Source organism: Telmatherina bonti (assembly GCF_933228915.1).
Source record: "Telmatherina bonti genome assembly, chromosome: 1".
In the NCBI taxonomy this organism is placed as follows: Eukaryota; Metazoa; Chordata; class Actinopteri; order Atheriniformes; family Telmatherinidae; genus Telmatherina; species Telmatherina bonti.
Genome location: NC_136619.1, coordinates 13,652,524 through 13,676,258, shown reverse-complemented (window position 1 = coordinate 13,676,258; position 23,735 = coordinate 13,652,524). Strand labels below are relative to the sequence as shown.

At 38.0% G+C, this 23,735-nt stretch overlaps 1 protein-coding gene across 1 annotated transcript in view; it reads right to left on the bottom strand.

The window, feature by feature from the left end:
- lrrc49 (leucine rich repeat containing 49) overlaps positions 1 to 23,444 on the bottom strand; it is a gene marked incomplete at both ends in the record, with an annotated part of 32,398 nt that extends 8,954 nt beyond the window's left edge. Inside the window, 14 exons of the mRNA XM_079258180.1 lie at positions 3,720 to 3,815; positions 3,995 to 4,170; positions 5,304 to 5,387; positions 7,071 to 7,218; positions 9,139 to 9,200; positions 9,322 to 9,411; positions 15,553 to 15,696; positions 19,695 to 19,761; positions 20,583 to 20,786; positions 21,339 to 21,432; positions 21,567 to 21,764; positions 21,906 to 21,975; positions 23,167 to 23,232; positions 23,352 to 23,444. Of these exons, the coding sequence (XP_079114306.1) occupies positions 3,720 to 3,815; positions 3,995 to 4,170; positions 5,304 to 5,387; positions 7,071 to 7,218; positions 9,139 to 9,200; positions 9,322 to 9,411; positions 15,553 to 15,696; positions 19,695 to 19,761; positions 20,583 to 20,786; positions 21,339 to 21,432; positions 21,567 to 21,764; positions 21,906 to 21,975; positions 23,167 to 23,232; positions 23,352 to 23,444 (1,592 nt within the window). The remainder of the gene's footprint in view (positions 1 to 3,719; positions 3,816 to 3,994; positions 4,171 to 5,303; positions 5,388 to 7,070; positions 7,219 to 9,138; positions 9,201 to 9,321; positions 9,412 to 15,552; positions 15,697 to 19,694; positions 19,762 to 20,582; positions 20,787 to 21,338; positions 21,433 to 21,566; positions 21,765 to 21,905; positions 21,976 to 23,166; positions 23,233 to 23,351) is intronic.
- Between the last annotated feature and the right edge of the window lie 291 nt (positions 23,445 to 23,735).

The following is a 23,735-nucleotide window of genomic DNA, read 5'->3' as shown; positions in this document are numbered from 1 at the left end:
TACATCTAAAATTTACAACCTTCCACAGAAAAAAAAAAAAATCAAAGGAAATAAGATGAATTTCTTTGCTGGGAAATCAGGTCAGGTTTATCAACGTCATCTTAGGGATCCTATTCTGTTTCTCAAATAATCAGTTCAGGTCATCTGTTAGGTTTTTTTTGATCAAGCCAAACATTAGAAACATTTATCACATTTTTTACTGCTTTGTTTATGCAAATAACTCAGCAAGTGTGTTTTTATGGATCTTTACATGCGTAAGTACAACCAAAGTTTTTCACAGAGCAAAAGAAGCAAACTGCATAAATGGTGATGGCAGTTGTTTGTTGACACCAAAGCAAAGGGGGCCAGCCGGGAGGAAGTTACAAGTTTACTTACAAACACATGATGGAACGATACAGCTGGATCGTGACATCACACACAGTACAACAGGGTCAGAAAGAGGCCATCAGAGGTTGTGCATGCAGCTCTGTCTGGTACACACCAATGTGTTATGTCTGCATACTTGAATTAAGTAAGCATGCATTGCATGGTTTTACATACTTATTTCTTGTTATCATAGTGTGTTCAAAGCTGTTATCCTTTTTACACACACTGTAAACTGGTGATTTAGTATGCATCATGTGCAAAGCAACATAATTAACTATCAGTAAATGTGGGGAATCCTACGAACGCATTAAAATGAGTAGAAAATACACAGCAGAGCCATTCCGGCAGTTTTCACCAGCCGCTAACACCAGCAAGCATTAGCATTTCCCTTAATACCATAATTATGGTTCAAACATCTGTAAGAGTGATGACAGGACACCAGAAAGGTCAATTACTACTCTGGTTCCTGGGTACTTGAAAAACTCGTGAAACCCATGCAGAAACAAACAAACAGCTAAAAAAAAATACATGTTTAAGTGTATGCATGTTAAAATTGGACTTTAAATATCTGATAGTATCAATTAATCCATCTACTCATGAAGACAATAAACTGTAAATGCACTAAAAAAGGAAAACACGTTGACTCACAACAAGTAAGCCTATAAAGCATAAAACCAAAACTGATAGCAAACAAAATTTCACACAGCTAAGTCCAAGTATGCCCTGCACACGTACAAAAAGAAATATAAAACAAGATAGGGAGGCGCCAGACAATGAAAGGCAGTCTAAACATCAGGATTTGCCACGCCTCCAACGTGAAAGATTTCCAAAGGTCGTAAATCAGGAGGAGCTGGAGAGTGGTGCGGGAGATGGAGCATTACATGTGAAGTCACATGAAGAATGAGCATAACTTCTGTTTGCCTGGAAGTTTGCCAACAACTGGAGGCTGAAAGGTTGCCAGGTGGCTCTGAGCTCAATCATGGCATCAGCCCACCAACAAATGCAGAGTGAAGAAGATAGGATAAGACAAAGAAGATAAAGTGAAGAATCTGTAACATTTACAGGGATTTTTCTCTGGCGGGAACAGACTAAGAGCCTAATTCAGTTGAGGCTATATTACCTAATCCTACAAGACTATTATAAAGGGCATCTGTCATCTCTCAAAAACTTAATTCCCCATGAAGACATAGCTTTCGCCTACAGCTGGCTAAATAATGTGAGACAGTCACACTGTCTGAGCTGTCGTTACAACACAGCATTCCACAATTTCATCAAAAGTGAAACATTTGTTGGTTTAGTGTTTCATGTATCATATATGAACTTAAATAGATGTGCCTGAAACCCACCTGTTTGCAATCTCAGCCCAATTCTTTAATAAATCAAATTATGATTAGCAAAAGGGCCAGTCCATCTCTTCCCATTGTGACTAATCTCATTATTGGATTCTGTCTCAAAACTTTTCGAATGAAATTCACCCATTTTGCATCTCTAAAGTATTTTTGGTTAAATAAATTGCTTGCAAATGAATGAAGTTGGGCTTGCATCAGAGTCACACTTTGGCAACAACACATGTTACGGTCTCATAAATTTTTATAAGCATAGCAACACTATCAAGCTACAATTGGCATTAGGATTTACTTCCCTCTCATTCCAACTTGTCACCAAACTGGGGCTGCTAATATCAAGCAGAGATGATATCATGTGTTTTCTTTCTACGGTGACAAATGTCTCCCATCCAACCAAAAAATCCTGTCCTCCGTTTAAACAAAACAGAAAAGCTGATGTATAATGGAGACAGTAGCGATCAGATTGTATCCACACAGATGCAGTTTTCATTTTAAAGTTTTTAAAGGAAATAGATTTCTTACCATTAGCACCAATTTCTTTGAAATACTGACTGGGACGGAGCCATTTTCTCCCATTACTTCATCACTTTAACTTTTGTTGTGAAGCAATATTGTTGCTGTATTGTACGACTTAACTGTGACCTACATTTATCTGTTTTTAACCATTTTATGAAACAGATTGTTTTCTTCAATCATAATGACTGAGCGAAAGTTGAGAAATAAAGAGTACCATACCAAATTTAGGTATGGTGCACACACAGATACATCAAGTGATTTCCAAGCAATCACGGAGCTGATCCAGATGCATAGATGCGCTGGGTCCAACCCTCAACCCAGCAAGGAAGCAACAAATCTGCTGCCACAGAGAGGTAATCTGGGGCAGTGGGATTATAAATGACCTGGAAGAAATCATATGCTCTCTCTTCATGATAAATAAGAACAAATCCTCTCCTGCTGTAGAATTCAGATCCTTAAGGACCTGATGTTCATTGTCTGACAGTCAACTATGAATGATAATTCAAAGCTCAGAAAAGAGGCAAGTGCATACATCATCTCCTTTTCTGTTCTTTATGGGGGAGGATGGTGCAGTTTCTCTCAGAACATAGTACTTCAGAAGCCATCTGTGGTGGGCTACACTCTGAAAGCATTACAACCTTTCTATAAACCCACACACTGCTCAGCAAAACAACTTTTCAATTTCCCACCCACATCTCATTTTGAAAATTTTACCCTTTGAACTTTTATTCAAAGATATTGCTTCTACTTCATGTTAGTGGCTGCCAAGCTTTGGAAACTCCCTCTGGTCTTCTGTCATACAATACAAGTCAAAGTAATAAAACTCACAAATCATTGACATATACTGGACTGAATTGTGTGACTCCTCATTTTTTACCTCAACCCATCAAGCTGCTGCCCTGAAGTTAAAACAGAACCTGTAAAGGAAAGCCACTGTCAGTGGAGAATTTTGCTTTGAGCCCATTTTCATATCCTGGTGCAGGAAGGAAAGCCCTTCCCTAAAACATATAATAATAGTTGTTGACACGGCTTACAATTTATTTCAGCTTTGCCTCTCATATCTCTCATAACGTTACCTCTCATCCAGACCTGACTCACCAGTTGTGTGAGAGAGTATTACCAGACCTGGATGTTGACATTAAAGACAGACATTTCTGAAGATCTTATATTTGCATGTAACGTCCAAAGAAGTCAGAGGAGTAGCAAGAGCGGCCAAGGCTTCAGTGCCTAAAGAAAAAAAAGGTCACTGTGCCTTCAAAGATTATTCTAGGATGGTGCATGTCCCTCACTGATCTCGATACAATTCTACATACTTTAAATTAATTCAAAGTGAAAGTCTGTCAGTAGAAAAAAAGGAGCAGTGACACAACAGTGAAGATACAAAAGTCAAATCAAAAGGAGGGGGTTATGGCAATATGAGACTCTATCTTTGGGAAGCAAGAGACCCTGCCTGAAGGAATAGAGGGGAAGTTTAGAACATTTATCTCTTACTTGGGATCTCGTGGGCTGTTTGGACGACTGTTGGTGCGAAGTCTGCTTTCTGTTCCTCCTGATGGTCGCTCTGGTCCTGAACCTGGGCTTACCCGCCTGTTGAAAACATGCAAGCAGTCCTTATAACAATACAGTTTATTAGCTTCAGAACACTGATTTTACAACCAGCATTTAACCACGTCAACATAAGATTCATTATGGGAAATATAATTTGCTTTGGATGAATGTTGACTCCTGCAATGCAACACATAGTAGACACATCACATGGCGAGCACCTCGGTTCATCTGGAGAAGGCTCCTGTGCAAGGCCATTGGTCTGTGCGGGGTTGTGAGCAGGGCTGTTCTCTGGACTAACGTCCTCCTTAGCACCGTTTGCCGGGGGCAGCTCCAAGCCGGCCCTGACACCCTCCCACTGCTGTGCTGCATTACGGATTGCAAGACGCCGCTTCTCCTTGATGAACCGAGGCAACACACACACACACACACACACATCAGACTTCAGTACACAATTCTTCAGAGCACAACAAAAAAATGTAATGTGTTTTGACTTTATCACAGTTTATTCAACAATGGTGAGAGGAATAAAACTAAGCACAGATTTTACTTCGCCTCAAAGTTTTGAGTAATCTGAAATGATATATCCATGTATTTTTCTAATTTAATTGCTCCTGTTACTATGTTACAACACTTTGATTTAACTGTGGCTGGCTCTACCTGCACAATAAATGAACAATGAGCATCTCTTTATCTCTGCTGTATTTCCATTCTTTTATTTCTTGGCCCAGTTCTAGTTTCAGTGAATTTAACCGTGGAAGGTGCCACTACCTGATACAGAGCTGGGTCAGTATCAAGTCACAGTGAGCCTTTGCCATGATATCATGGTGGTTCCACACATAACATTTTTTCAGCACCGGGGATTAGCAAGCATTAGGTTACTGAAGTACTGAGTCAATCTTTCAGTGCAGGAGGACACAGCAGGTGCTTTGGCACAAAATGATCAAGAAATACTGCAAAACAGATGCATGTGCAACATAAAACATCCTGGATCAAAGAAATAAGATATCTTTTGTGAATACTAGACATACAGTGCACATGTGGGCTGATTACGTCTCCCTAACACCCTTTTCTGTCTATAAATAATCACAAAAGTGTATTTAATGGCACAATAAAGTGCCGCCTTTTCACTGCTAAGAAGCACTAAGGCTTATTGGCTTGGAGACATATGTGCAGAACTAGCACAAAAAAAAGAAAATTCTAAGACAAACAGATTTTAATTATTGCAATTTAATAAAAGGTCAGAAACCTGGATATCATTAATGTAAATTCTTCATGTTGCAAATATAACTTCAGTACAAATCAAATCTTTTTACTAGTGATTTTGGAATTTATCAAATACTTGTTTGAACCCTTCCAGTAGACTCCCACCTTTTACAAAAAAACAACTAAATACTAAGTCTCAGCTTTTGACAGACAGGTTAGTTTTTTCTTCTTCTGTTACTGTGCACTGTTAAAGGTACGATGTGACATGTGTTTGCTGCTCCCTGAATGCTCTGTGCATTGTAAGCAAAGATAACGGTGTGGTACCTTATGAATGGTCTGCTTGTGACTCTCCTTCTTCTTTTCCTCTTCTTTTCGAGTTTGTACACCTGCCATGCGCCGATCCTCGTCCTGAAAAGGATAGCTGGTGCAATCAGAGTGTTGCTCCATTCATGAATGCTGAATTATTCAAGAGAGAAAGGGGGGAGAGCCACAGAAGATGCTGTCTGGAAGGCTCTTCTCTCCACCAGAAATCAACGGCTATAGAAGCTGAGTGAAATTCTCGCAGAAGCCAGCTGCATCACAGGATTATCTGTCTCATTTTTAGTCTCAGATAAACTGAGCCCAGCTGTTGGGGAAAGCCAAAACTCCCAGAATGCAACGCTGCCAATGCAATCTGATTGTGCCTGCTAAGAACAGGGGGTTATTCAGCTGTCTGAGACACACTAGCAGGAACTATGCTTGTTTTTGATCAACAGAGGCTAAATGCTAGCCTAGCTTGAACTGCTGCTAGCATTTCAGCAGGTGTAGATATATTTGTATACATTTAATGCATTTCATTTCTAATTTTCAATTTAGGCTTTAAAGCTGTATTTCCAGTATTTCCTCCTTAACTATGAATTCAATTATATTTCCTTTGTTCTGATAAAATAGTAATTACTTTTAAAATACATAATGACCTTTTTATATAAATATACTTTTACGATACACATTTATCAAAAAGGACAATCAACCAGCAGTCGGTCTGAGTTTTTGACAGCTTAGTGACAGCATAGTGCCGTGGAGGCATACTGTACTAAATCAGGTGGGTTAAGGAATAAATCAGATCCTGGTTAACAGGGAGACTAAAGTCAGTGACAAAAAGAGGGAGAAGTAAGTCATTTTTCCAGGATCAAAAGCTGAAGGCAGCAGTATGTGAAGGTTATGAAACCAGCTCACATGTATCTAAATTATGTAAAAACATGTAAATAAATGAAACTGTAACAATGTCTTTTTTTTTTAAATTTATTTTACTGTATCAGACCAATGTTTTGACGGCAAGGTGTGTGGTACTCATGGATTCCTCTGCAATACAAGCTCAGACCTGGGTGCTCCCAGCTTGACAGCTTCTGAAAGCATGCTGATATTTGACCGCAGCACATTGCTGGCACAAAGTATAAAAACAATGACTTCATCTTTAATAAGAAAATCACTTTTTTTTCCTATTGCTTACAAATAATGTATATTCCAAATACTTAAATCTTATTGTAATAAGTCAGTCTCTGATTGATTGGTGGCAGAAAACATGATGAATTCTGCACTTGTGTCCAGAGAGCAAATAGCACAACATCATTAAGATGTATATTGGCCTGGGGATGATTCGGGCAGTGAACAGAAGATGAGTTTTGTCTTTAAGCAGGACATAATGGTGAATTACAGTGATCTATTAAAACAAAGTCATTCTTATAAACATGTACAGCATGTCTGGATCATTAACTGAAGACAGGACTCACACAAGTAAGTCATCTGAGACAGCCCCACATTTTAAATCTAAAACCCAGAAACTTTTTTTTAGCTCCTACAGAAAATATTTTTTATCTTGTAATGAAAGAAAAGAAAAAGGCACAACAAAATTGTCATGAAGCTAACCCTCACGCAACCTGGAATAACTCCGGTGGGAAATACTGAAGGGGAAATAATCTACACTGTTATGAATATATTTCATGACTTCTTAACTTTGATAAAGTACAGTGAGCTTTAATTTTGGAACCCAGCTGCCACATGCAGTCTGCAGTTTATCTGTTTTCAACACCCACAGTCAATCTTTTTACTTACTGTGATGCGCTTCATGTCCAGCTGTCTCAGGTGAAGCACACAGCGCAGGACGGCCTGCTTGTACCATGTCTCCAGGGCTACAGGATTCCCATCCAGGGTGAGCTCAGAAAGGGAGTGTGACTCTCCAAGGCAGGCTAGCTGATCAAAACTAAAAGTAAAAAGAAAACGTTCTGTAGGAAATTCAAGTTGTGCATTAAAATATTTCCTGTTTAAAGATTTTACTACAAAATTGATGCAGTACAATGCATTGCACACACAATTATGTCATCTGAGACAGCCCCACGTTTTAAATCTAAAACCCAGAAACTTTTTTTTAATCCTGTATAAAACTAAAAAAAAAAGAAAAGGAAAAGGCACAACGGAATTGTTATCAAGCTGACCCTCTGGCAACCTGGAATTACTCTGCTGGGCAATACTGGGGGGAAAATAATCTACACTGTTATGAATCACCCTGTGGCAAAAGGCAAAAAAACAAAATCAACACAGCAAAGGCAGGGGAGATTGTATCAATGCTAATTTGTTGTAATAACGCTGGTGAATAATTTGCATGGAACTACCCACAGGCTTACTGCACTACCTGTTGTAAGCCTGAGATTTATTTAAATGCTGTGAAGGATCAGATAATAACCTCTGATGAACCCACTTAGACCTAAAACTGACATACAGCACATTTTTATAACTCTGCTTCCTTTTGGGTTGGCTGGAAAAACAGTAAAAAGTAGCATTATTATTTATACTTTTCAGTCACATTTCTAGTATAGATCCAATAAAAACTCTTAACATTGTTCAGTCTAAGAAGCACTATTCTGCTTTATTATAAATTGCCATGATGTAATAACTTTGGTAGAACAGAGACAAATAAATAAAGAAAATAGAAATAAAGAAGGTTTAGCTTGACCCTGTCAATGACCAGCACCAGAATGCAATAAAAGATAAATGACAAGTGTGCATGAATATAACCAGATTAAAAGAGTCTAATAGGAAGTGAATATCAAAGATGTGTGTGTGTGAGATAAAAGTACAGACTGGAACCTCATTTCAGAGGTGTCCCAACTCACTCCATCTTGTTTTGCCTTCTGTAGTGCTCCTAAGGTGCTTAAATGAACTCAGACAGGACTCATGAAAAATGCATAATTATGATTTATTGAACTAATATTTTCAGACATTCATGGGGAAGTTTCTCTCCAAGGTCCTCTGCTGGGTTGGCTGAATACACCTAACAGATGAATGTGCTCTGCCTCTACCTAGCAACAGAGCACAACTCATCCCCTTTCAGCCAACACTTTCACACACATTGCATTTCTAAGCTGCTGCTAAATTAATATAAAAGGCATTTATGACAACAAAAGCTGTAAAATATCTATTTTAAATAAGGGAATTACATACTACACGTGGACCTGAATATGAAGTTCTAAAGGAGTTTGTTATATGATTGGATTTGTTGTCTCTTCTTTTGTCCTGACTGTGTGGTGCATCAGATGCTGAATCACAGACACTTGAACAGCAAGGCTGGCATAAAATGTCAGGTCAGATCTATCAAGGTGACCATGGGCAAGGAGGCTGTCCCACCCTGAATTCAACACAGCTTTAGTCAGTGAGGAGGCTGTTCTGCTTCACCAAGTTAACTCTGTGACATCTCAATTACTATACTCAGTTAGAAAACAGCATTAGCTAATAACAGGAAAAAGTGTTGGAAGCAAAATGACATTAGCCAAAAAAAAACCATGACCTGGCCATGATTCCAGTTATCTCAACCTTCAAATGTGTATTTAACACAAGTAAAACTTCTTCTCAACTGGCCTCTCTCTTGCATGCATAACTTTGTTGAATTTTAACATATTCCTTCAGCAGAATGTTAAATATTAGTAATTAACAGCCCTTCATGTTGGTGTTGTCTAGGTTAAAGAAACTGCTCACTACGGCAAACCTGTGTGACGCTGTGAGTGTTTGTGTGTGTTCTGCAATGTGTGCCAGGAGCTGCCATGAGCCAGAGGACGTGGCACTGTTCTGCCACCATCCCTGTCCCTGCCCTGTGGGAAGGAGGGAGTAAAGCAGTACAAGCTCCTACCTGATGATGTTGTTGCAGCTGAGAAACAGGCGCTGCAAGCAGGGCAGGCGGTCCACCTCAGTCTACAAAGAGAAAGAGGGAGAGGGAAGACAGAGAGATGGATGGATGTGAAGAAAGGAAGATGCTCAGGAAGAGGGCACTGCATCGTTACAGCTCTGTATCCCTCTCCATTCCCTCAGTCACCTTGCAGCTCTCTGCTCCAGCGTTCAGCATCCCCATCCACCCTGCGCATGCACACACACACATACACACACATACAGAATGCTGCCTTGTCTGCACATGGAGAGGAGGGGCAATGGAGAGGGAGAGAGACTATGAGAGAGAGCATGAGGAGAAAAGGGGGTAGGGAAGGGAGGGAGAGAGAGAGAGTGTGTATGCTGCGCTAATGCAGTGATGCCCTGCTGCAGGAGGCTAGCTTAAAATGCTAACTGGAAAAAATAGATACAGCAGCACACACAGCAGGCACAGTCACAGTACTGCGCCACATCGGGCAAGAACATTAGCTGGAGTAAATTCAATGAACGCAAATTGGAATGAGGGGGTGCTTTCACAGACGAGCAAGCTCAAAATCAATGCACACTTCAGTGAGAGGGGGGTGGGGGGAAGAGCAGCAGCTGGCCAGATGGCACACTGAACTGGACACACAGGGACAAAGACAATGTCATAACCACAACCACTAATCAGATTCCAATGAGGGGGCATGTTATGTTCAGTTGTATCAAGATCAGGGCTTTGTGTATGTATGTGTGGCCAGGCAGAGACTCACATGCTGGAAGCAAAGAGGACACTCCCAGCAGCAGTCTGAATGAGCTGCGTCAGCATCTACCCATATTTCAGCCAACGCCTCGCATCCTCCCTCAGCTTTTCTGCCTCTCTGTGCTTAAATAACACATTAACCTAGCTCTTCTGTAGAGAACAATACAACACTGCAGCAGCCTAAAAGTAAATCCAGAAAGTCCACATATACTTATCCAACATTTGACTGTCATTTCCAGTAAGCTGACAGTAGTACAGAATGTATCCAAAGCAGCATTTACTGTAACTTGTTTCTTCATATGAATAAGTTGTGTTTATATATTGTAAAATTGGCAGATTTATATTTTGAAAATTAAAATTTTTGGAAATGTTTTTTATTTCCCTTTTGCCCGCAATTACATCAGTGACTTTAAAATATTTTGTGGATGTTTTATGAATAAAATCTCATTTGATTTGAACAGTTAATCACTTCCTATATTTCAATAAAGGCAGCACTGATTGTGAATTAAACAGGCTTCATAAAGTACAAAATATTAAGAACGTTAGGAATACACATGGTTGTAGGAAACTGTGTTAAGTAGGACAGAGGCTACATCAATAACTCTTTCACTCTGCATAGGATAAATCATTTGTGGAAGTCATTCTCTTCAATATTTATTGCTGTTTGTTTACAAATATTTCACAGAATCCATATTTTCTATCAGTGAAATATTTCCCGCCACCAGCTGTGACATAACCCCATTGCATCATGGATTTGTCAGGAGTGTTTATCAGGATGTGAGGTTCTTCCAAGACATATCAACTTTAGTTTTTTTTTTTTGATACCAGGAACATTTTCTTATGATGATTCTCCAAGAAAAGTCAGGAGATGCAGTTAGAAAAAGACAACTATTGCTTACTCTGCTAAAACTTCCTAAAGGTCTGTTTCATGGACTTTGCCTATGCAGCAGTCGTAAGAGCAGCTCATCTGGAAGCAGTTCCTTGGACAGTCTCCACTGTTCCATTTAGCTGCCACTGCAAAGTAATCATAGGGCTATGCAGCAGTAAAGAGAGAATTTGTAATACTTTGAAATGAGAGCCACCTTGCATTTCTTTCAAACCACTGAGACCATCTCTTAGCTATAAATTCAGTTTGAAATCTCAGTCACCTGTGAGCTCAAAACTGCTGTGAAGCCCAGACTGTTGTAAGATACTCTTTTCCATTCCTAAAAAATAATTAATAAAATAATGAATAATAAAGCTCATAATATATAGAGAGATCCATGGCTGGTTTAAATCTTTTTTTTTTGTATGTTTGTTTGTTTTTGTTGCATTTTTCTTTTTGTTTTGTTGCTAAAATTGTTGAAGATTTATCTTTTTCAACATACAGCGCCTCTGTTCTCCTGAAAATCATACTCATGTCACAGAAATAATAAATTTTTTTAAAAAGGCATGAAAAAAGTTTAATGTATCTGGCCTATTTGCAAATTAGTAATGTACACATTTCAAGGTATATTTTTAACTATCATCTCCCATTGTGTCAGTTTCAGGGGCTTCCCTGAAAAACTGTCTCAAAATAACAAACACAGCTAACAGACAAACAATCACAAAGACTAAACATCATTGGTAACATTGTATTTATGAGGACAACATATCTATACGGTTAAAAAGAAAACAATCCAACAGAAGAATTTGAGTCCACTTTTATTTATATTTTTTTTCTTTTTGTGACATTGCAGGGGCAAGACTGCTTTATTTCCTTTAAACCTGCAAGTCATGCTGTCAGTGTTAACCAATACTGAGGATCTACCACATTCCCAGAGACTACGCAAGCTCCTGTATGGTTGCTGGGAACACAGCAGCCACTGCACACTGTCTTGGTCTAAATATAGCAGCCCTGTCTCAGACAGAATGATGTCATCACCAAGCTGATAAGCTGCATAACAATTGCCCACCAATGTGGTCTCTTTGTCAGACAACCTGATCGATCAGAACCAATAAGGATTTGTTGCGAGGCTGTGTACAGCTGTGCGGCTGTGTATGCACATGCCTGCATGCCTGTGTGGAGTGTATTTATCTACGTGCCCGTGCCTTCACCTCTTTATCCCGGCTCCACCCTCCTCCGACTGACAGCTTGCGTGTCTTTATTTTTCACACTTAAACACACTGAGCTCCGGTGGAGGTATTACTCCACAAACATAGAGAAAGCACTCATCAAAGCTTTCAGTGTTGCATGCAACTACACACACAACAAAAGGGCATGAAAGCTGTTGAAGTAGACACACACGCAGGTAAATGGAGATTGGTTTTCTCTCACTGTAAGCTGTTAGTTTTGGCCTTTTTTCTTCAATAGAATAAACTCAAAGTGGGATCTTAGTTGTCACACATTTGGCCTCTGCTATTGTGTACTAGAACTGCAGATACTCTGGCATTAAGTGCACATTCCAGCTGTGATTGCATTCATTTCAAATGCCGCGTGTCAATCAAAACCTTTTGGTACTGTATGTATATTTTAGAGTGGAAATGTTATTTTTCCTTGTGGATATTTTTATCTGTAGTTCTCTTTATAAAGATCTTGTGTGTTCTCATGGAACTTTTACATATTTTGGTGACTGATATTACTGTTAACTGACTAAAACCTGTGACAGCATTTAGGAGGTAGAGCTGACTAAACACATGTTTTGAGCAAATCAAATTACTGTTAAATGAAGCTGATTAGCTCAAGAAGCTCAGAACAAGACAAAGACTTCTGCTTAATCATAAAGCCAGCTTGCCTCTGGCTAACACCTTTTTGCTTTGTCTGTTTTATCCTGTCTCACATTGACTGCTTCTCTTTTTTCCACACAAATCATTGCTGCTGCCAAAAATATAAAATGCTTCACTTACTTACTGCCTAAGGTTGGCACAGTGGAAAGGCCCACCTCAGAGTAAGTGTAAATACGAAACCTTCTCAAACATGACTAACAGATGATTCACAACTAGGGAGTAAGCATTACATAGATAGATAGATAGATAGATAGATAGATAGATAGATAGATAGATAGATAGATAGATAGATAGATAGATAGATAGATAGATAGATAGATAGATAGATAGATAGATAGATAGATAGATAGATAGATAGATAGATAGATAGATAGATAGATAGATAGATAGATAGATAGACTTTTACTTCACAACAGAAGATCTGTGAAGTAGATGATCTCCCTTAGAAAGAAAAAATCACAATACAAAGATGACACAAAACACAATATTCTGGCTCGGAATAATGTCACGCCATCATTGCCGTCCTGGTTTAAACTTTTGTTGTCCAAACTCATATTTATTACATATTAGCATTTTGTAACTTATTTTAAACTGGTAGATGTGTTTACTTTCATTTAATTGATTTAATTTAACTGATGGAAACACTTCTTTAAACTGTTTTAACACAATGCATTTTTAAACTCCTCTTAACCCTTTAGACACCTGAGTTTTTAAAGTTTTAAGGAATGCTGTAAATGATAAAAAAAAAAAAAATGGGCCAGAGTTTATGATAGTAAAATTATTCATCCAGCTTTGTAATGTGGCATTATTGACTGGCAGCCATATCAAATTCCATAACTTCCACTATGAACTAATGATTAATTTAAGTAGAGTTGTCATCTCTTACATTCAGGTATCTTACTATTATGGATGAATATTATTATTACCAACATCGTGATTTACAAGATAAGCATAATTTTCACTGCTTCTAGATAACCAATCGTCATAGATGTCCTCCTTCACCTCAGGTTCACATGTCTGCCATCTCTTGGTAGAAAGCAGTAAAAGATATAATTCCTCCTTCTGGCCTGGTGCTTGATGCAGTTTTGTGAAATCCTTGATTTTATTTGGAAGTAAATTATTTCTTGCTTTGTATATTATTTGTGCTCTTTTAAACTGAATCAAATCTGGACATTTCAGAACTTGTGTGTGGTTTCTATATCCTGCATTATTTATCAATCTAATAGTTCTTTTCTGTTTTCTATTTATTGATATGTATTGAGTGTGACTTACCTTTGCATGCATTTCCCCACACCTCTACACAGTAACTCATGTGTGTACAATATAATACGGAGTCTTCAGTTTTAGTATGCAACTTGTTTTTATTTACTTATATTAAACCACTTTTTCACTCCATTAAGTTGTTCTTTGATCACATCCAAGAACTGCTGCAGTTCCACACCTCAACAAAACATATTTGAGCTGTCTGCAAATAACACAAACTTTAATATATTTGATACTTTGGAAATGTCATTCTTATAAATCATTAACATTTTTAGTTTCCTGATCAAATTCAATAGAAAGGTTTTTATAAATGTAAGAAAGACTGGGGCTGCTGCTAATATTGACAGAATCAAAAATACCCAATGATATAAGTTCAGCATTTAATTACACTCACACATGTGTCAATAAGAAAACATATTTTATTGGACAATTGAGCTCAAGTTATAATCAAGGCCATAAATTGTTCTGAGAGTCACTGATGGCCTTTATATCTGGTCAAGAATTTCACATTTTATCTGTCTCCCCCTTCATAAAAGGGAAAAAACTGAGTACCTGGAGGCTGGTTATTTACTTTCTGTCTGATATAAATACTTGGCAGAGAGCGATCACTAATAACAGAGGCAACAGAAACTGCTGATGGGTAGTATTTTTCCTCTCTCATGTATCAAATAAAACATTACATCCAATAATTAGGAGCTCACAGCTCGCAGGCAGAGGACAGGGTGAGTTAAGGGAAGGGCTTTTAGTTGATTCACAGCACTGTTTGGCTTTTTTTATTTTCAACCCCAAAAAGCAAGGAAGGGCTTAGGGGATTTGCATACAAATAAAGGGGCCTGTTTTGGCATGCACTCCTCTGTTTATCAGATTAAAACTATAGAAACCGAGGGAAGTGAATTCCCATGTTTAGAATATCCAGTTTCTCCCTCACTGCAGCAGAGAGAGTCAGTGGGAGGTTATGGGTGGTGAGCTATGTCTCCCTGGGTAACACAAACAAGATACATTTCACCACAGGCTTACATATAAAGATCCTATTAACATGACTCCTGTGTTTGTTATATTGTGACAGTAAAAACTGACACGTGATCCTGTAACAGAAAAACAGAAACCAGCCGAAGGATCTGGTCAAGGAAAATTGAATTGAACATCAAAGATGAAGGATGCCAAAAGCATCTTTATCCCGTGATTTTCCTACATCTTGTCAAAGAGACAAAGTCTATGTTTGTTATTGTGATGCAGAAAAAATATGTTTCTCTTCTTTTTCGTATTAGCAGCAACAAAAACTTTAATCATTTTACCAGTTAGTTGTTGTGCTCACAGTGTGGAACCAGAATGTGATCATTACAGCATTTAGTTGATACATCTGCTGCCTTCGGGAAACAAGGATCTATGATCGCATCCGATAGATTAATAGTTACAGCAAACCAGTTAAACTCAGCAAGAAAAGCCGCCAAAAACATCACAACTCTGCAGCTAATTAGCAGCTTCTACAATATTTTTGTTTTGAATTGTTGGAAGAGTGAAAAAAAACAACATTTAATATCATAATTTAAGTTCCTTTTCTACTTGTCGACTGTTGTAATCTAAACAAAAACAAAAAAAAGGAAAGCACAGGAGTCTTTTCCTTTAGTGTTTGGTAAAGAGATCACTTACCAAAGCAGAAATGCGGTTGCGCTGCAAGTTAAGTTCAGTCAAAGAGTCCAAGCCTTGCAGGTTTTCCACTTTTGAAATGTTGTTACTGGACAGGTTCAACACTCGCAACTTGCTCAGGTGAGAGATGTTTTCTATCCTGCTGATCTGAAATCACAATGAGAGAAAGACAAAGGAGTAAGAGGACAAAACCATTACAAAGGAAAATAATACAATTTGTGTGATCCTTTTAAACTCAGACAAGACTGAGGCTGCTGTCTTTGAACCTGAAAAGCTTAAAACAAAATTACCTAGCAATGTAAATAACCTGAATGGCTTCCAGTACTACAGTGAGTATCCACGTTTGAGTTAGTCTTGACCAGGATTTGTCCTTCAGCTCTCATTTAAAGCAGAGTCTAGCCGCCCCTTAGTTATGCTGCCATGGGTTTAGACTGCTAAGACATGTCCCATGATGCCCTGAGCACTTCATTTTTGTTTTCCTTACTTTGGCTTGAATTATTATGTCTGTAAAGTGCCCTGAGATGAGATTGTCGTGAAGTTGTCCCATACAACTGAACTGAATTGAATTGAATTGAACTGAATTTAATTTAATTTAATTGAATTGAACAATAAGGAAAAGCGGAATGAGGATAAACAGTAATAATGAGAGTTGTACATCTAATGATCGCTAGATGGCTCAAAGCCAGTTCAAATGATAAACAACTGTAGACAAAACAAAACAAAACATGCTTTAAAAATTTAGAAATCTGTTTGGTTTTTTTTCATAGCTACATAGATATCACATAAGTATTACCATTTCCAAACCTTAAACTCAGTAAGTATAACAGCAACAATCAGTACCACTGAAGATCTTAAATAACTTTCTTTCAGAAAGTTGCTATTCATCAAGCCATGACTTCCTTCTGAACCCAACAGAATTACAGAAGCAAACATGCAGCTCAGGGACAGTCAGTGGTGAAATCTGATGCTCCTCTCTTCACCTATCTGTCTGGGAGAAAATATTTTGGAGCACCTGTGAAACTTTAAATTCTGCAGTGTAATACCCCAATGGTTTTTACTGTGAGATGGTGTGTTTACATCCCACAGTGCAAACAAAGATGTGGGAAATAACTTATGGGGGAACTAAGAGTTCACTGTTTGAGTAAAAACCAAAAATTAACAAGGGCCTACAATTATAAATATAAAAACAAGACAGTGCCGGATCTACTAAAGGTTTGCTTGTACTAAAACCTGTGCAAACTCATTGCCCACACAAACAAGGAACTACCTGATTTACTAACGATGCTTATGGCGCAATTAATACTCAATATGGGGCCTTTGCACACTATTTTGCAAGTGTTGGAAGGTGAGATATAAATATATTAATTTAACACCCATCTTTATACCATCTTTATACTTAATACACTGTTCCCATCGTTCCACCAACAGTATTACCTTTTTCACAAATTTCCTCCCATAGCATTTCTTTTGGTGGAAATCAGATTTCTTTGCTGTAGGTCATTTAAGTGTTTACTGGCTTCATCAACCAACACCTCCAAAACCCTCATTTAAATAGGGAGACGACAACACATTTGCAGCTATAACCAATTTACACAATTACCCTTAGTAAACGCCTTGCAAACTATGGTTCAGCTCCATGCACAACACTCTAGATTCGACATGCAAATTACTACTCGTAAACTGGGATCTTAATAAATCTCCCCCATAGGGTTTGAACTTGACAAGTAAAGTAAGTATTTTAAAAAGAAAGCTCTGTAGAAATTTCTGGTCTGTGGGTCAAACCATAGGGGTTCGAACAGTGGCCTTTCTGTGTGGAGTTTGCATGTTCTCCTCATGTATGCGTGGGTGCTCTCCGTGTACGACAGCTTCCTCCCACCATCGGAAGACATGCATGTAAAGTTAATTGGCTACTATAACTTGTCCCTAAGAGTGAGTGCGTGTGTGTGCGTTTTTTGTTTCTCTGTGTCGCCCTGAAATGGACCGGTGACCTACACCCTGCCTCTCTCTGCTGCAACACACCTGACTCTAATCAATGGCTAATTAGCAGACTTGTGCAGAGCTTCACATCAAACTCTGCACAAGTCTGCTAATTAGGTCTGATTTGTGCCAGGTGTGTTGCAGCAGAGAGACTCCTAACATTTACAGGACTGTGGCACTCGAGGACTGAAGTTGCCAACCACTGATTTAGTTAAACCAAGGCAGAGGACTGACTGAGGCACAAACTAAACTTAGAATAGTGAAATGAATCAGAAAATCAAACCAGGTAAGCTAATGAATCGGAAAGCAAAACAGGAAACTGGACAAGAGAGAACTAAACAAGGAAAACTACAAACTAAATCAGGAAACCAGAACTAAGATACAAAACAAGAGACCATCATGACAGGATTGTGATAGGAATAAAAGTAGTAGTGTCTACATGTATAAAATAAAGACATAAAGAAATGAGCATGACAAGTTTTTTTGCAAAGACAAGACAAACAGGTTCAGTCTGGGTCAAGAGCAAGGAATTTACTTAACTTAATATCACCCTTCTATGATGTGTGATAGGGAAACACACGAGTTACGCTAACTTTTATATTTCAGCATTTTACAGATCCTGTGCAGAATTCTTCTTTCTGACTGCTTTTAAGTCAAATTGTTCTAAACACCAGTCTAACAGAAGAACTGGTTGCTCAACAATACCAGGTTTCATGATAAACCAAAATCTTGGTTACTGAGTATGGGTTGCAGTCAATCCCAAAGCAACTATAGCCTTTTGAAAACTTCCTTGGGAATGAAACCACATCCTGCTACTACAACAAATAGGAACTAAAGTTTGTAGTGATGTGAGCGTCCCAGTTTGAGGAGGGGAAGAGAAACAGATTATGGTGATCCACGGCTGGGAAGCATCCCCATAGATAGGAGACAAGAAGCTAGTGTTTTATGGGCAATTCATTCAGCAGCAATTCTGATCATATTTCATTGGTTACATCCCTTAAGAGTTTAAAAAATAATGCTGAGTACATGAGACTGAACTGTAATCTTAGTGCACAGGACGGAGGGGGGTTTAGGGTCTGTAGCTAACTAAAACTGCATCTTGTCTGTAGAGAACAATAGATTTATCATCTGCACTAAATGTGAACGCCAATAAAGAGAAAAGCCAGAATGTAATGCACACTTATTACTAACTGGGACAATTTTTTTATATGGTTGAATTTTCAATCATGTCATTGTGAAACTGTTTAAATGTGCAACAAAGATGCAATTAGGATCCACAAGAAGTGCCAGAGGGAGCAATGAATCCTCTTACAGGAAAAATGATAACATAACACTAGCAGTCATTGAACAGTAATTGGGATGCCTGCTCATGTAACGAGAAGCCAAACCAGTAAGGGAAGGAGTCTTACCAGAGCTCTGGAGTGGCTCTCTGAGGAGGAGCGTGGGCGGCACGCTGGCAAAACACTAAATTGACCAGGGGAAGCCTTTCTGTTCTATCTTTTTTTCCAAGAGCTGTTGAAATCCTCATTTGACATCATTTAATTTCTTAGAACTTCAGCTAAGCTAAGCTCTGTTGTGGAGGCTGAACAAACACTTACACAGAAAACTAATAGTAGAAAGATTCTGATCTGAGGCAGCTCAAAGCTGTTCCTAATGCTGAAAACATAAAAAAGAGTCATGCCTGTTGAATAAATTACTCTGGGGTCACTGAGAAAATGAACGTGGGAGTAGACCTGAAAAAAATGCCTGTGGATTCTGATGGTTTAATTCTTTGCCCTGTAACAGTGCTGGGAACAAAGGCAAATGCTTAAGATTAAAGTCCAAGAAAACACCCTGTGAGGCTTAAAACAAAATATATTTTTGAATGGTTTGAGAAAATATTAGCTTGTTTGTTTTAATACTAAAACGTATTTGTTATCTACCTGGCCTGAACATGTAGAACTTTGTTAGCCAGTGGACCATGAGCCTGAATGATCATGCCTGGCCTCCTGCTGTCAGGCCTGCTTAACTCCAGCATCGATAAAGCTGCATCAAATGGCAGTGATATTGTGTAGAAGAGGGGCAGCAGCCAGCTCCTGCTGAACTTTTCAGCTTAAATAAATTACGCATTATATAAATACACACACACACAAACACACACTTTAGGCTATACAGTAGAGAAACAGTACCTGATTGTCGTGCAAATCCAGAATGTTCAGTCTGGAAAGCTTTTCCAGGCAGCAAATTTTATGGATTCTGAAAATGATCAATAAAAAGACTATGTAAATTCCAAAACACACAAAATATAAAACAATTTGGAGGGCAGTTTTACCCTTTTGTTTTAAATGTGCTAAATAGTGGTCAGCTGATAATGGGTTTACAATAACAGATGTTGATATACATTATTAAAAGAACAAAGGGATGATAGAACCATGATCATTACCTCTTATAAGCAAGAAATCACTTAAACACGAACATTAATAAGGTCTAAAATAACGTCTACAATGTAAACTTTCATACTTTTCTACAAACAAGTGACATTTTGGTTCAGGAATGGCCAATAGAATTTTAATCAAAGTGTGATTTTGGACAAGATGCCATTAAATAGTGGCATCCTTTACTTTTCGGTAACCAGAAATGACCTCAGACATTGAGTACATCAAGATGGAAATGTCAGGGTTTAGAGAATGTAAAAAACTGTAGTGCTCAAATGGAAGGTTTAAATCTTTTCCACAAAACTCTCTTTCATCTAGCTCCCAACAACCTTTTGAAATACAAATTACACAGCAGTGAATACATTTCCAATTAGTTTGGCCTTTGAAATCACACACTTCTGCTGCTAATGTAATACCAGCAAGTGGATAAAAATGTACAAAACTCTAAATGTAAACAAGAGCTCTTACACAATCCATGGTACTTACACATTAAACTTTAAAGATTTTATTTAGAAAGGAATAAAGCTTCTCAGGGTTTGCCACAGCAGCACAAAATAATCCTTACAGTACCATGATTGCAAACAAATTAATCTCAAATAAATTACTGTTTGCTGGCGTATGTCTCCAGTTGCGGTAGCCAACCTGTTCTTTCCCAGCATGAGAATCCTAAGCGACCACAGAGCCTCAATGCCAGTCATATCAGAGATGTGGTTGTCATGCAGGTTCAAGAGAAGAAGTTGCTGCATATGTGATAGATGCTGGATCCTGGTGATCAGATTGTGCTGGAGGTTGAGAAGTTGCAACTCTTTCATTACATCCAGCATGGGGAATTCCTTCAGGGATCGCCTGGAATATTAAAAGAAATCATTTCCAAGATTAATGCATTTGACTCTAATTTTCATTTATTCTTTCTTTTTTTTAAACCGTTTAGTCCGATGAAGGGTCGCAGGGAAGCTTGAGTCTTTGGACGTAAGGTACTCTTAATTTTCATGAAGTATATTTATTTACTAATTCATATAACCATTTTAGTACATGCTATACATATAAAAGAATAGCCTTTGCTGAATACATATGGAGCAAATGAATTCTTTGTCAGCATTAAGTGTGCACTGGAGACAAGGACTGGGTATTCGAAGAGACTTTGCTGCTCTCTGGTGGAAATCTGGAATATTTTCTACTTCACCTGGAAGCTTAATGATAATTTCTCCTGAAAGTAAGGAGCCAGGTCAAATTGAGGTCGTAGAACTTAGTAATGATATAGATAAAAATAACAATATGAAAGACTTAGTAACAAAGACAAGTAAAACTGTTAAATATACAATGTCTTTAAGTTAAAACACTTTGTTCTTTAGTATAACATTTCCATTTTATATCTGCTGGAGAAAGAATAAAGCCTACCTCTCCCAGTCAATTCGCTGAAAATTGGAAGCAAAAGGCAACTGAGTGAAGGCAAAATCAGTTGCAGCAATGTGATTACATCCTGCAGAACCACCTAATATGGACATGAAAAACTGAATTCAAAATACTCAGAGCATCATTTCATAAAAATGATTGCCATGTTTACAGTTTACAAATATTAATTATCACATATTCATAAATACAATTTTCTCAGTTTCTCAAATTTACCTGCTGCTCTTTTATTTTTCACAGCCGCGTGAAGGTACGTGGCCCCTGCACTGTGGGTCGGTCTCCTTCGTTTGTCTGTGGCTATATTTGCAACATAGGAAACTGGAACACCACCTGCTAGTAGCATCACACTCTGCCGAAAATCTGCAGAGGTCTCACTGGCCACTCTGCTTCGACTGCATGGACGTAATCCATTTTCTGCAAAAGTGTCATTAAAATGTACAAATAGAGCATGACATTCTTTGCATACCACAGCCATTCATGAATGCTGAATCACACAAAATCCTCTTAGGCGATCAACGAGTGAGTGATTGAAGGAGTTAAGTGGGTCAAGCCTACCTGAGTAAGTATGTTTAGTTGTTTGGGCCGTGTTCATATTTGTTTTCTTAATAAAATCTTCAGAGTCAGTCTGTAAAACAGTAAACATAACAAGTAAAGCATGTAATGGAAAGCTGGTATTAAAAATGTGTGTGCCAAGACGTGTAAATACAATGCTTTGTCCCTGCATCAGACTGTTTCATGGCTTGAAAAGGTCTGCAGCCCACTCATCCCCTTTCATGGCATCACTCATAACTGGAAAATTCTGGACAATAGTGAAATGTAAAACAATATGACCTCAAATTACCATAGACAAATTTATTCACTATTTGATTGCAGAACCTTTGCCAACAGTAACAACAGTGACAAAGCATTTCACATCAGCTAACAACAATAATTAATATTTTCAAAGGAATTTAGTCTGTGGATTTACATGGCCATGGCAAAACATATTTTGCTATTAAATATCTTCTACTTTAATTATAGTGTTGGTACATTGTCTCTAACAACAAAGGCAGTAAAAAGAGTACCACAGCATTACAAAACAAAACTTCACTATTAACCCAAGAGTGTTTTAACCCGTTCATTGGCCTTATTTATCAATTTAAAAGCGCCAACAACTACCATAAACTTTTTCTTTATGATGTTAATTTACAACTTTGGGACAACAAAAAGCTTTCCCATGAAAAAAAAAAAAATCTAATTTGGACTGTATATATAGTTGTGCTTATATTTATTCATACACTTTCATTAAAGAAGGAAAAAACAGCTGTAAAAAAGCTGAAATTGACTAAAGTAATAATAAATAAAAAAATTATGAAAATCATTAGTTTTTTCTAATTCTGGTTCAATAGAAATATTTTTAAAAAAAGCAAATAAATAAGATAATTTATTGCATATGACATCACTCATAAACTAATATTTTGTTGAACAATCCTTTAATGTTTCCGCTACAGTCAGGTGTTTTCTGTTCCTCTCAGTCAGACTTCTGCACCTGTTGACAGGTATTTTGTCCCGCTGTTCAACAGAAAAGTGCTCTAATTTGTCCAGGACCAATTTGTTTGTTTGGGTTTTTTTTTTTCTTTCTTCAACTCAATTAAATGAAAAAACAGTGTCTTATATTACTAAATTATATTTTTGCTAATTTTTTGTTATTTTTCCTTTTTTAAGTCTCCAGATATTTGAGTGACTGTTGTAAATTCAGCCTTTTCTTTAATGAAAGGGTATGAATACATGTGAGCACAACTGTATGTTGCTTTGAATATGTATTGATAAGACTCACCATCGCCTGCACTCTCCCGGGTACAAATGACTTGACACTTGTAAGGTGCAACTTGCAGCTGTTGATCTGTAGAAAAGGTCAGAAGTGGTTCATTGAACAGGACAAAAGAGACGGGTGTGGCTTTTAAAGTAAGTTTAAACAGCATAACAGCTTCTATGAAATAAGTATTTAAAAGTGGTATTTACCACAGGTGTAAGAAACTCCAGTCTATCGCTGAAACTGGTGTGGTGGTGTTTGTTTGAACGCATGGTTTTACCCTCAGTCAGGTCGGACTCCATTTAGCCAACCCCTTCTAAAATAAACAAGTTTGAACATCTATATATATGTTCCTGCTTTAGTATCAATGTCAAGACATTTTTAAACAAATGTGTACGATAAACTTACCCGTGAAACTTCATTTTATCCTCGAATAAACCACGATAAATAAATGCCCATCTCCTCTTCTGGAGCTTGGAAAGTTTCCTCGAGGCTAAGCGGCCGCGCTCTCGCCATGGCAACGAGTCGTTGCCTAGTTACACTGACTTCCTGTGTCACTTAACAGCACTTCGTAGAGAAACCAGCGTTTTAGC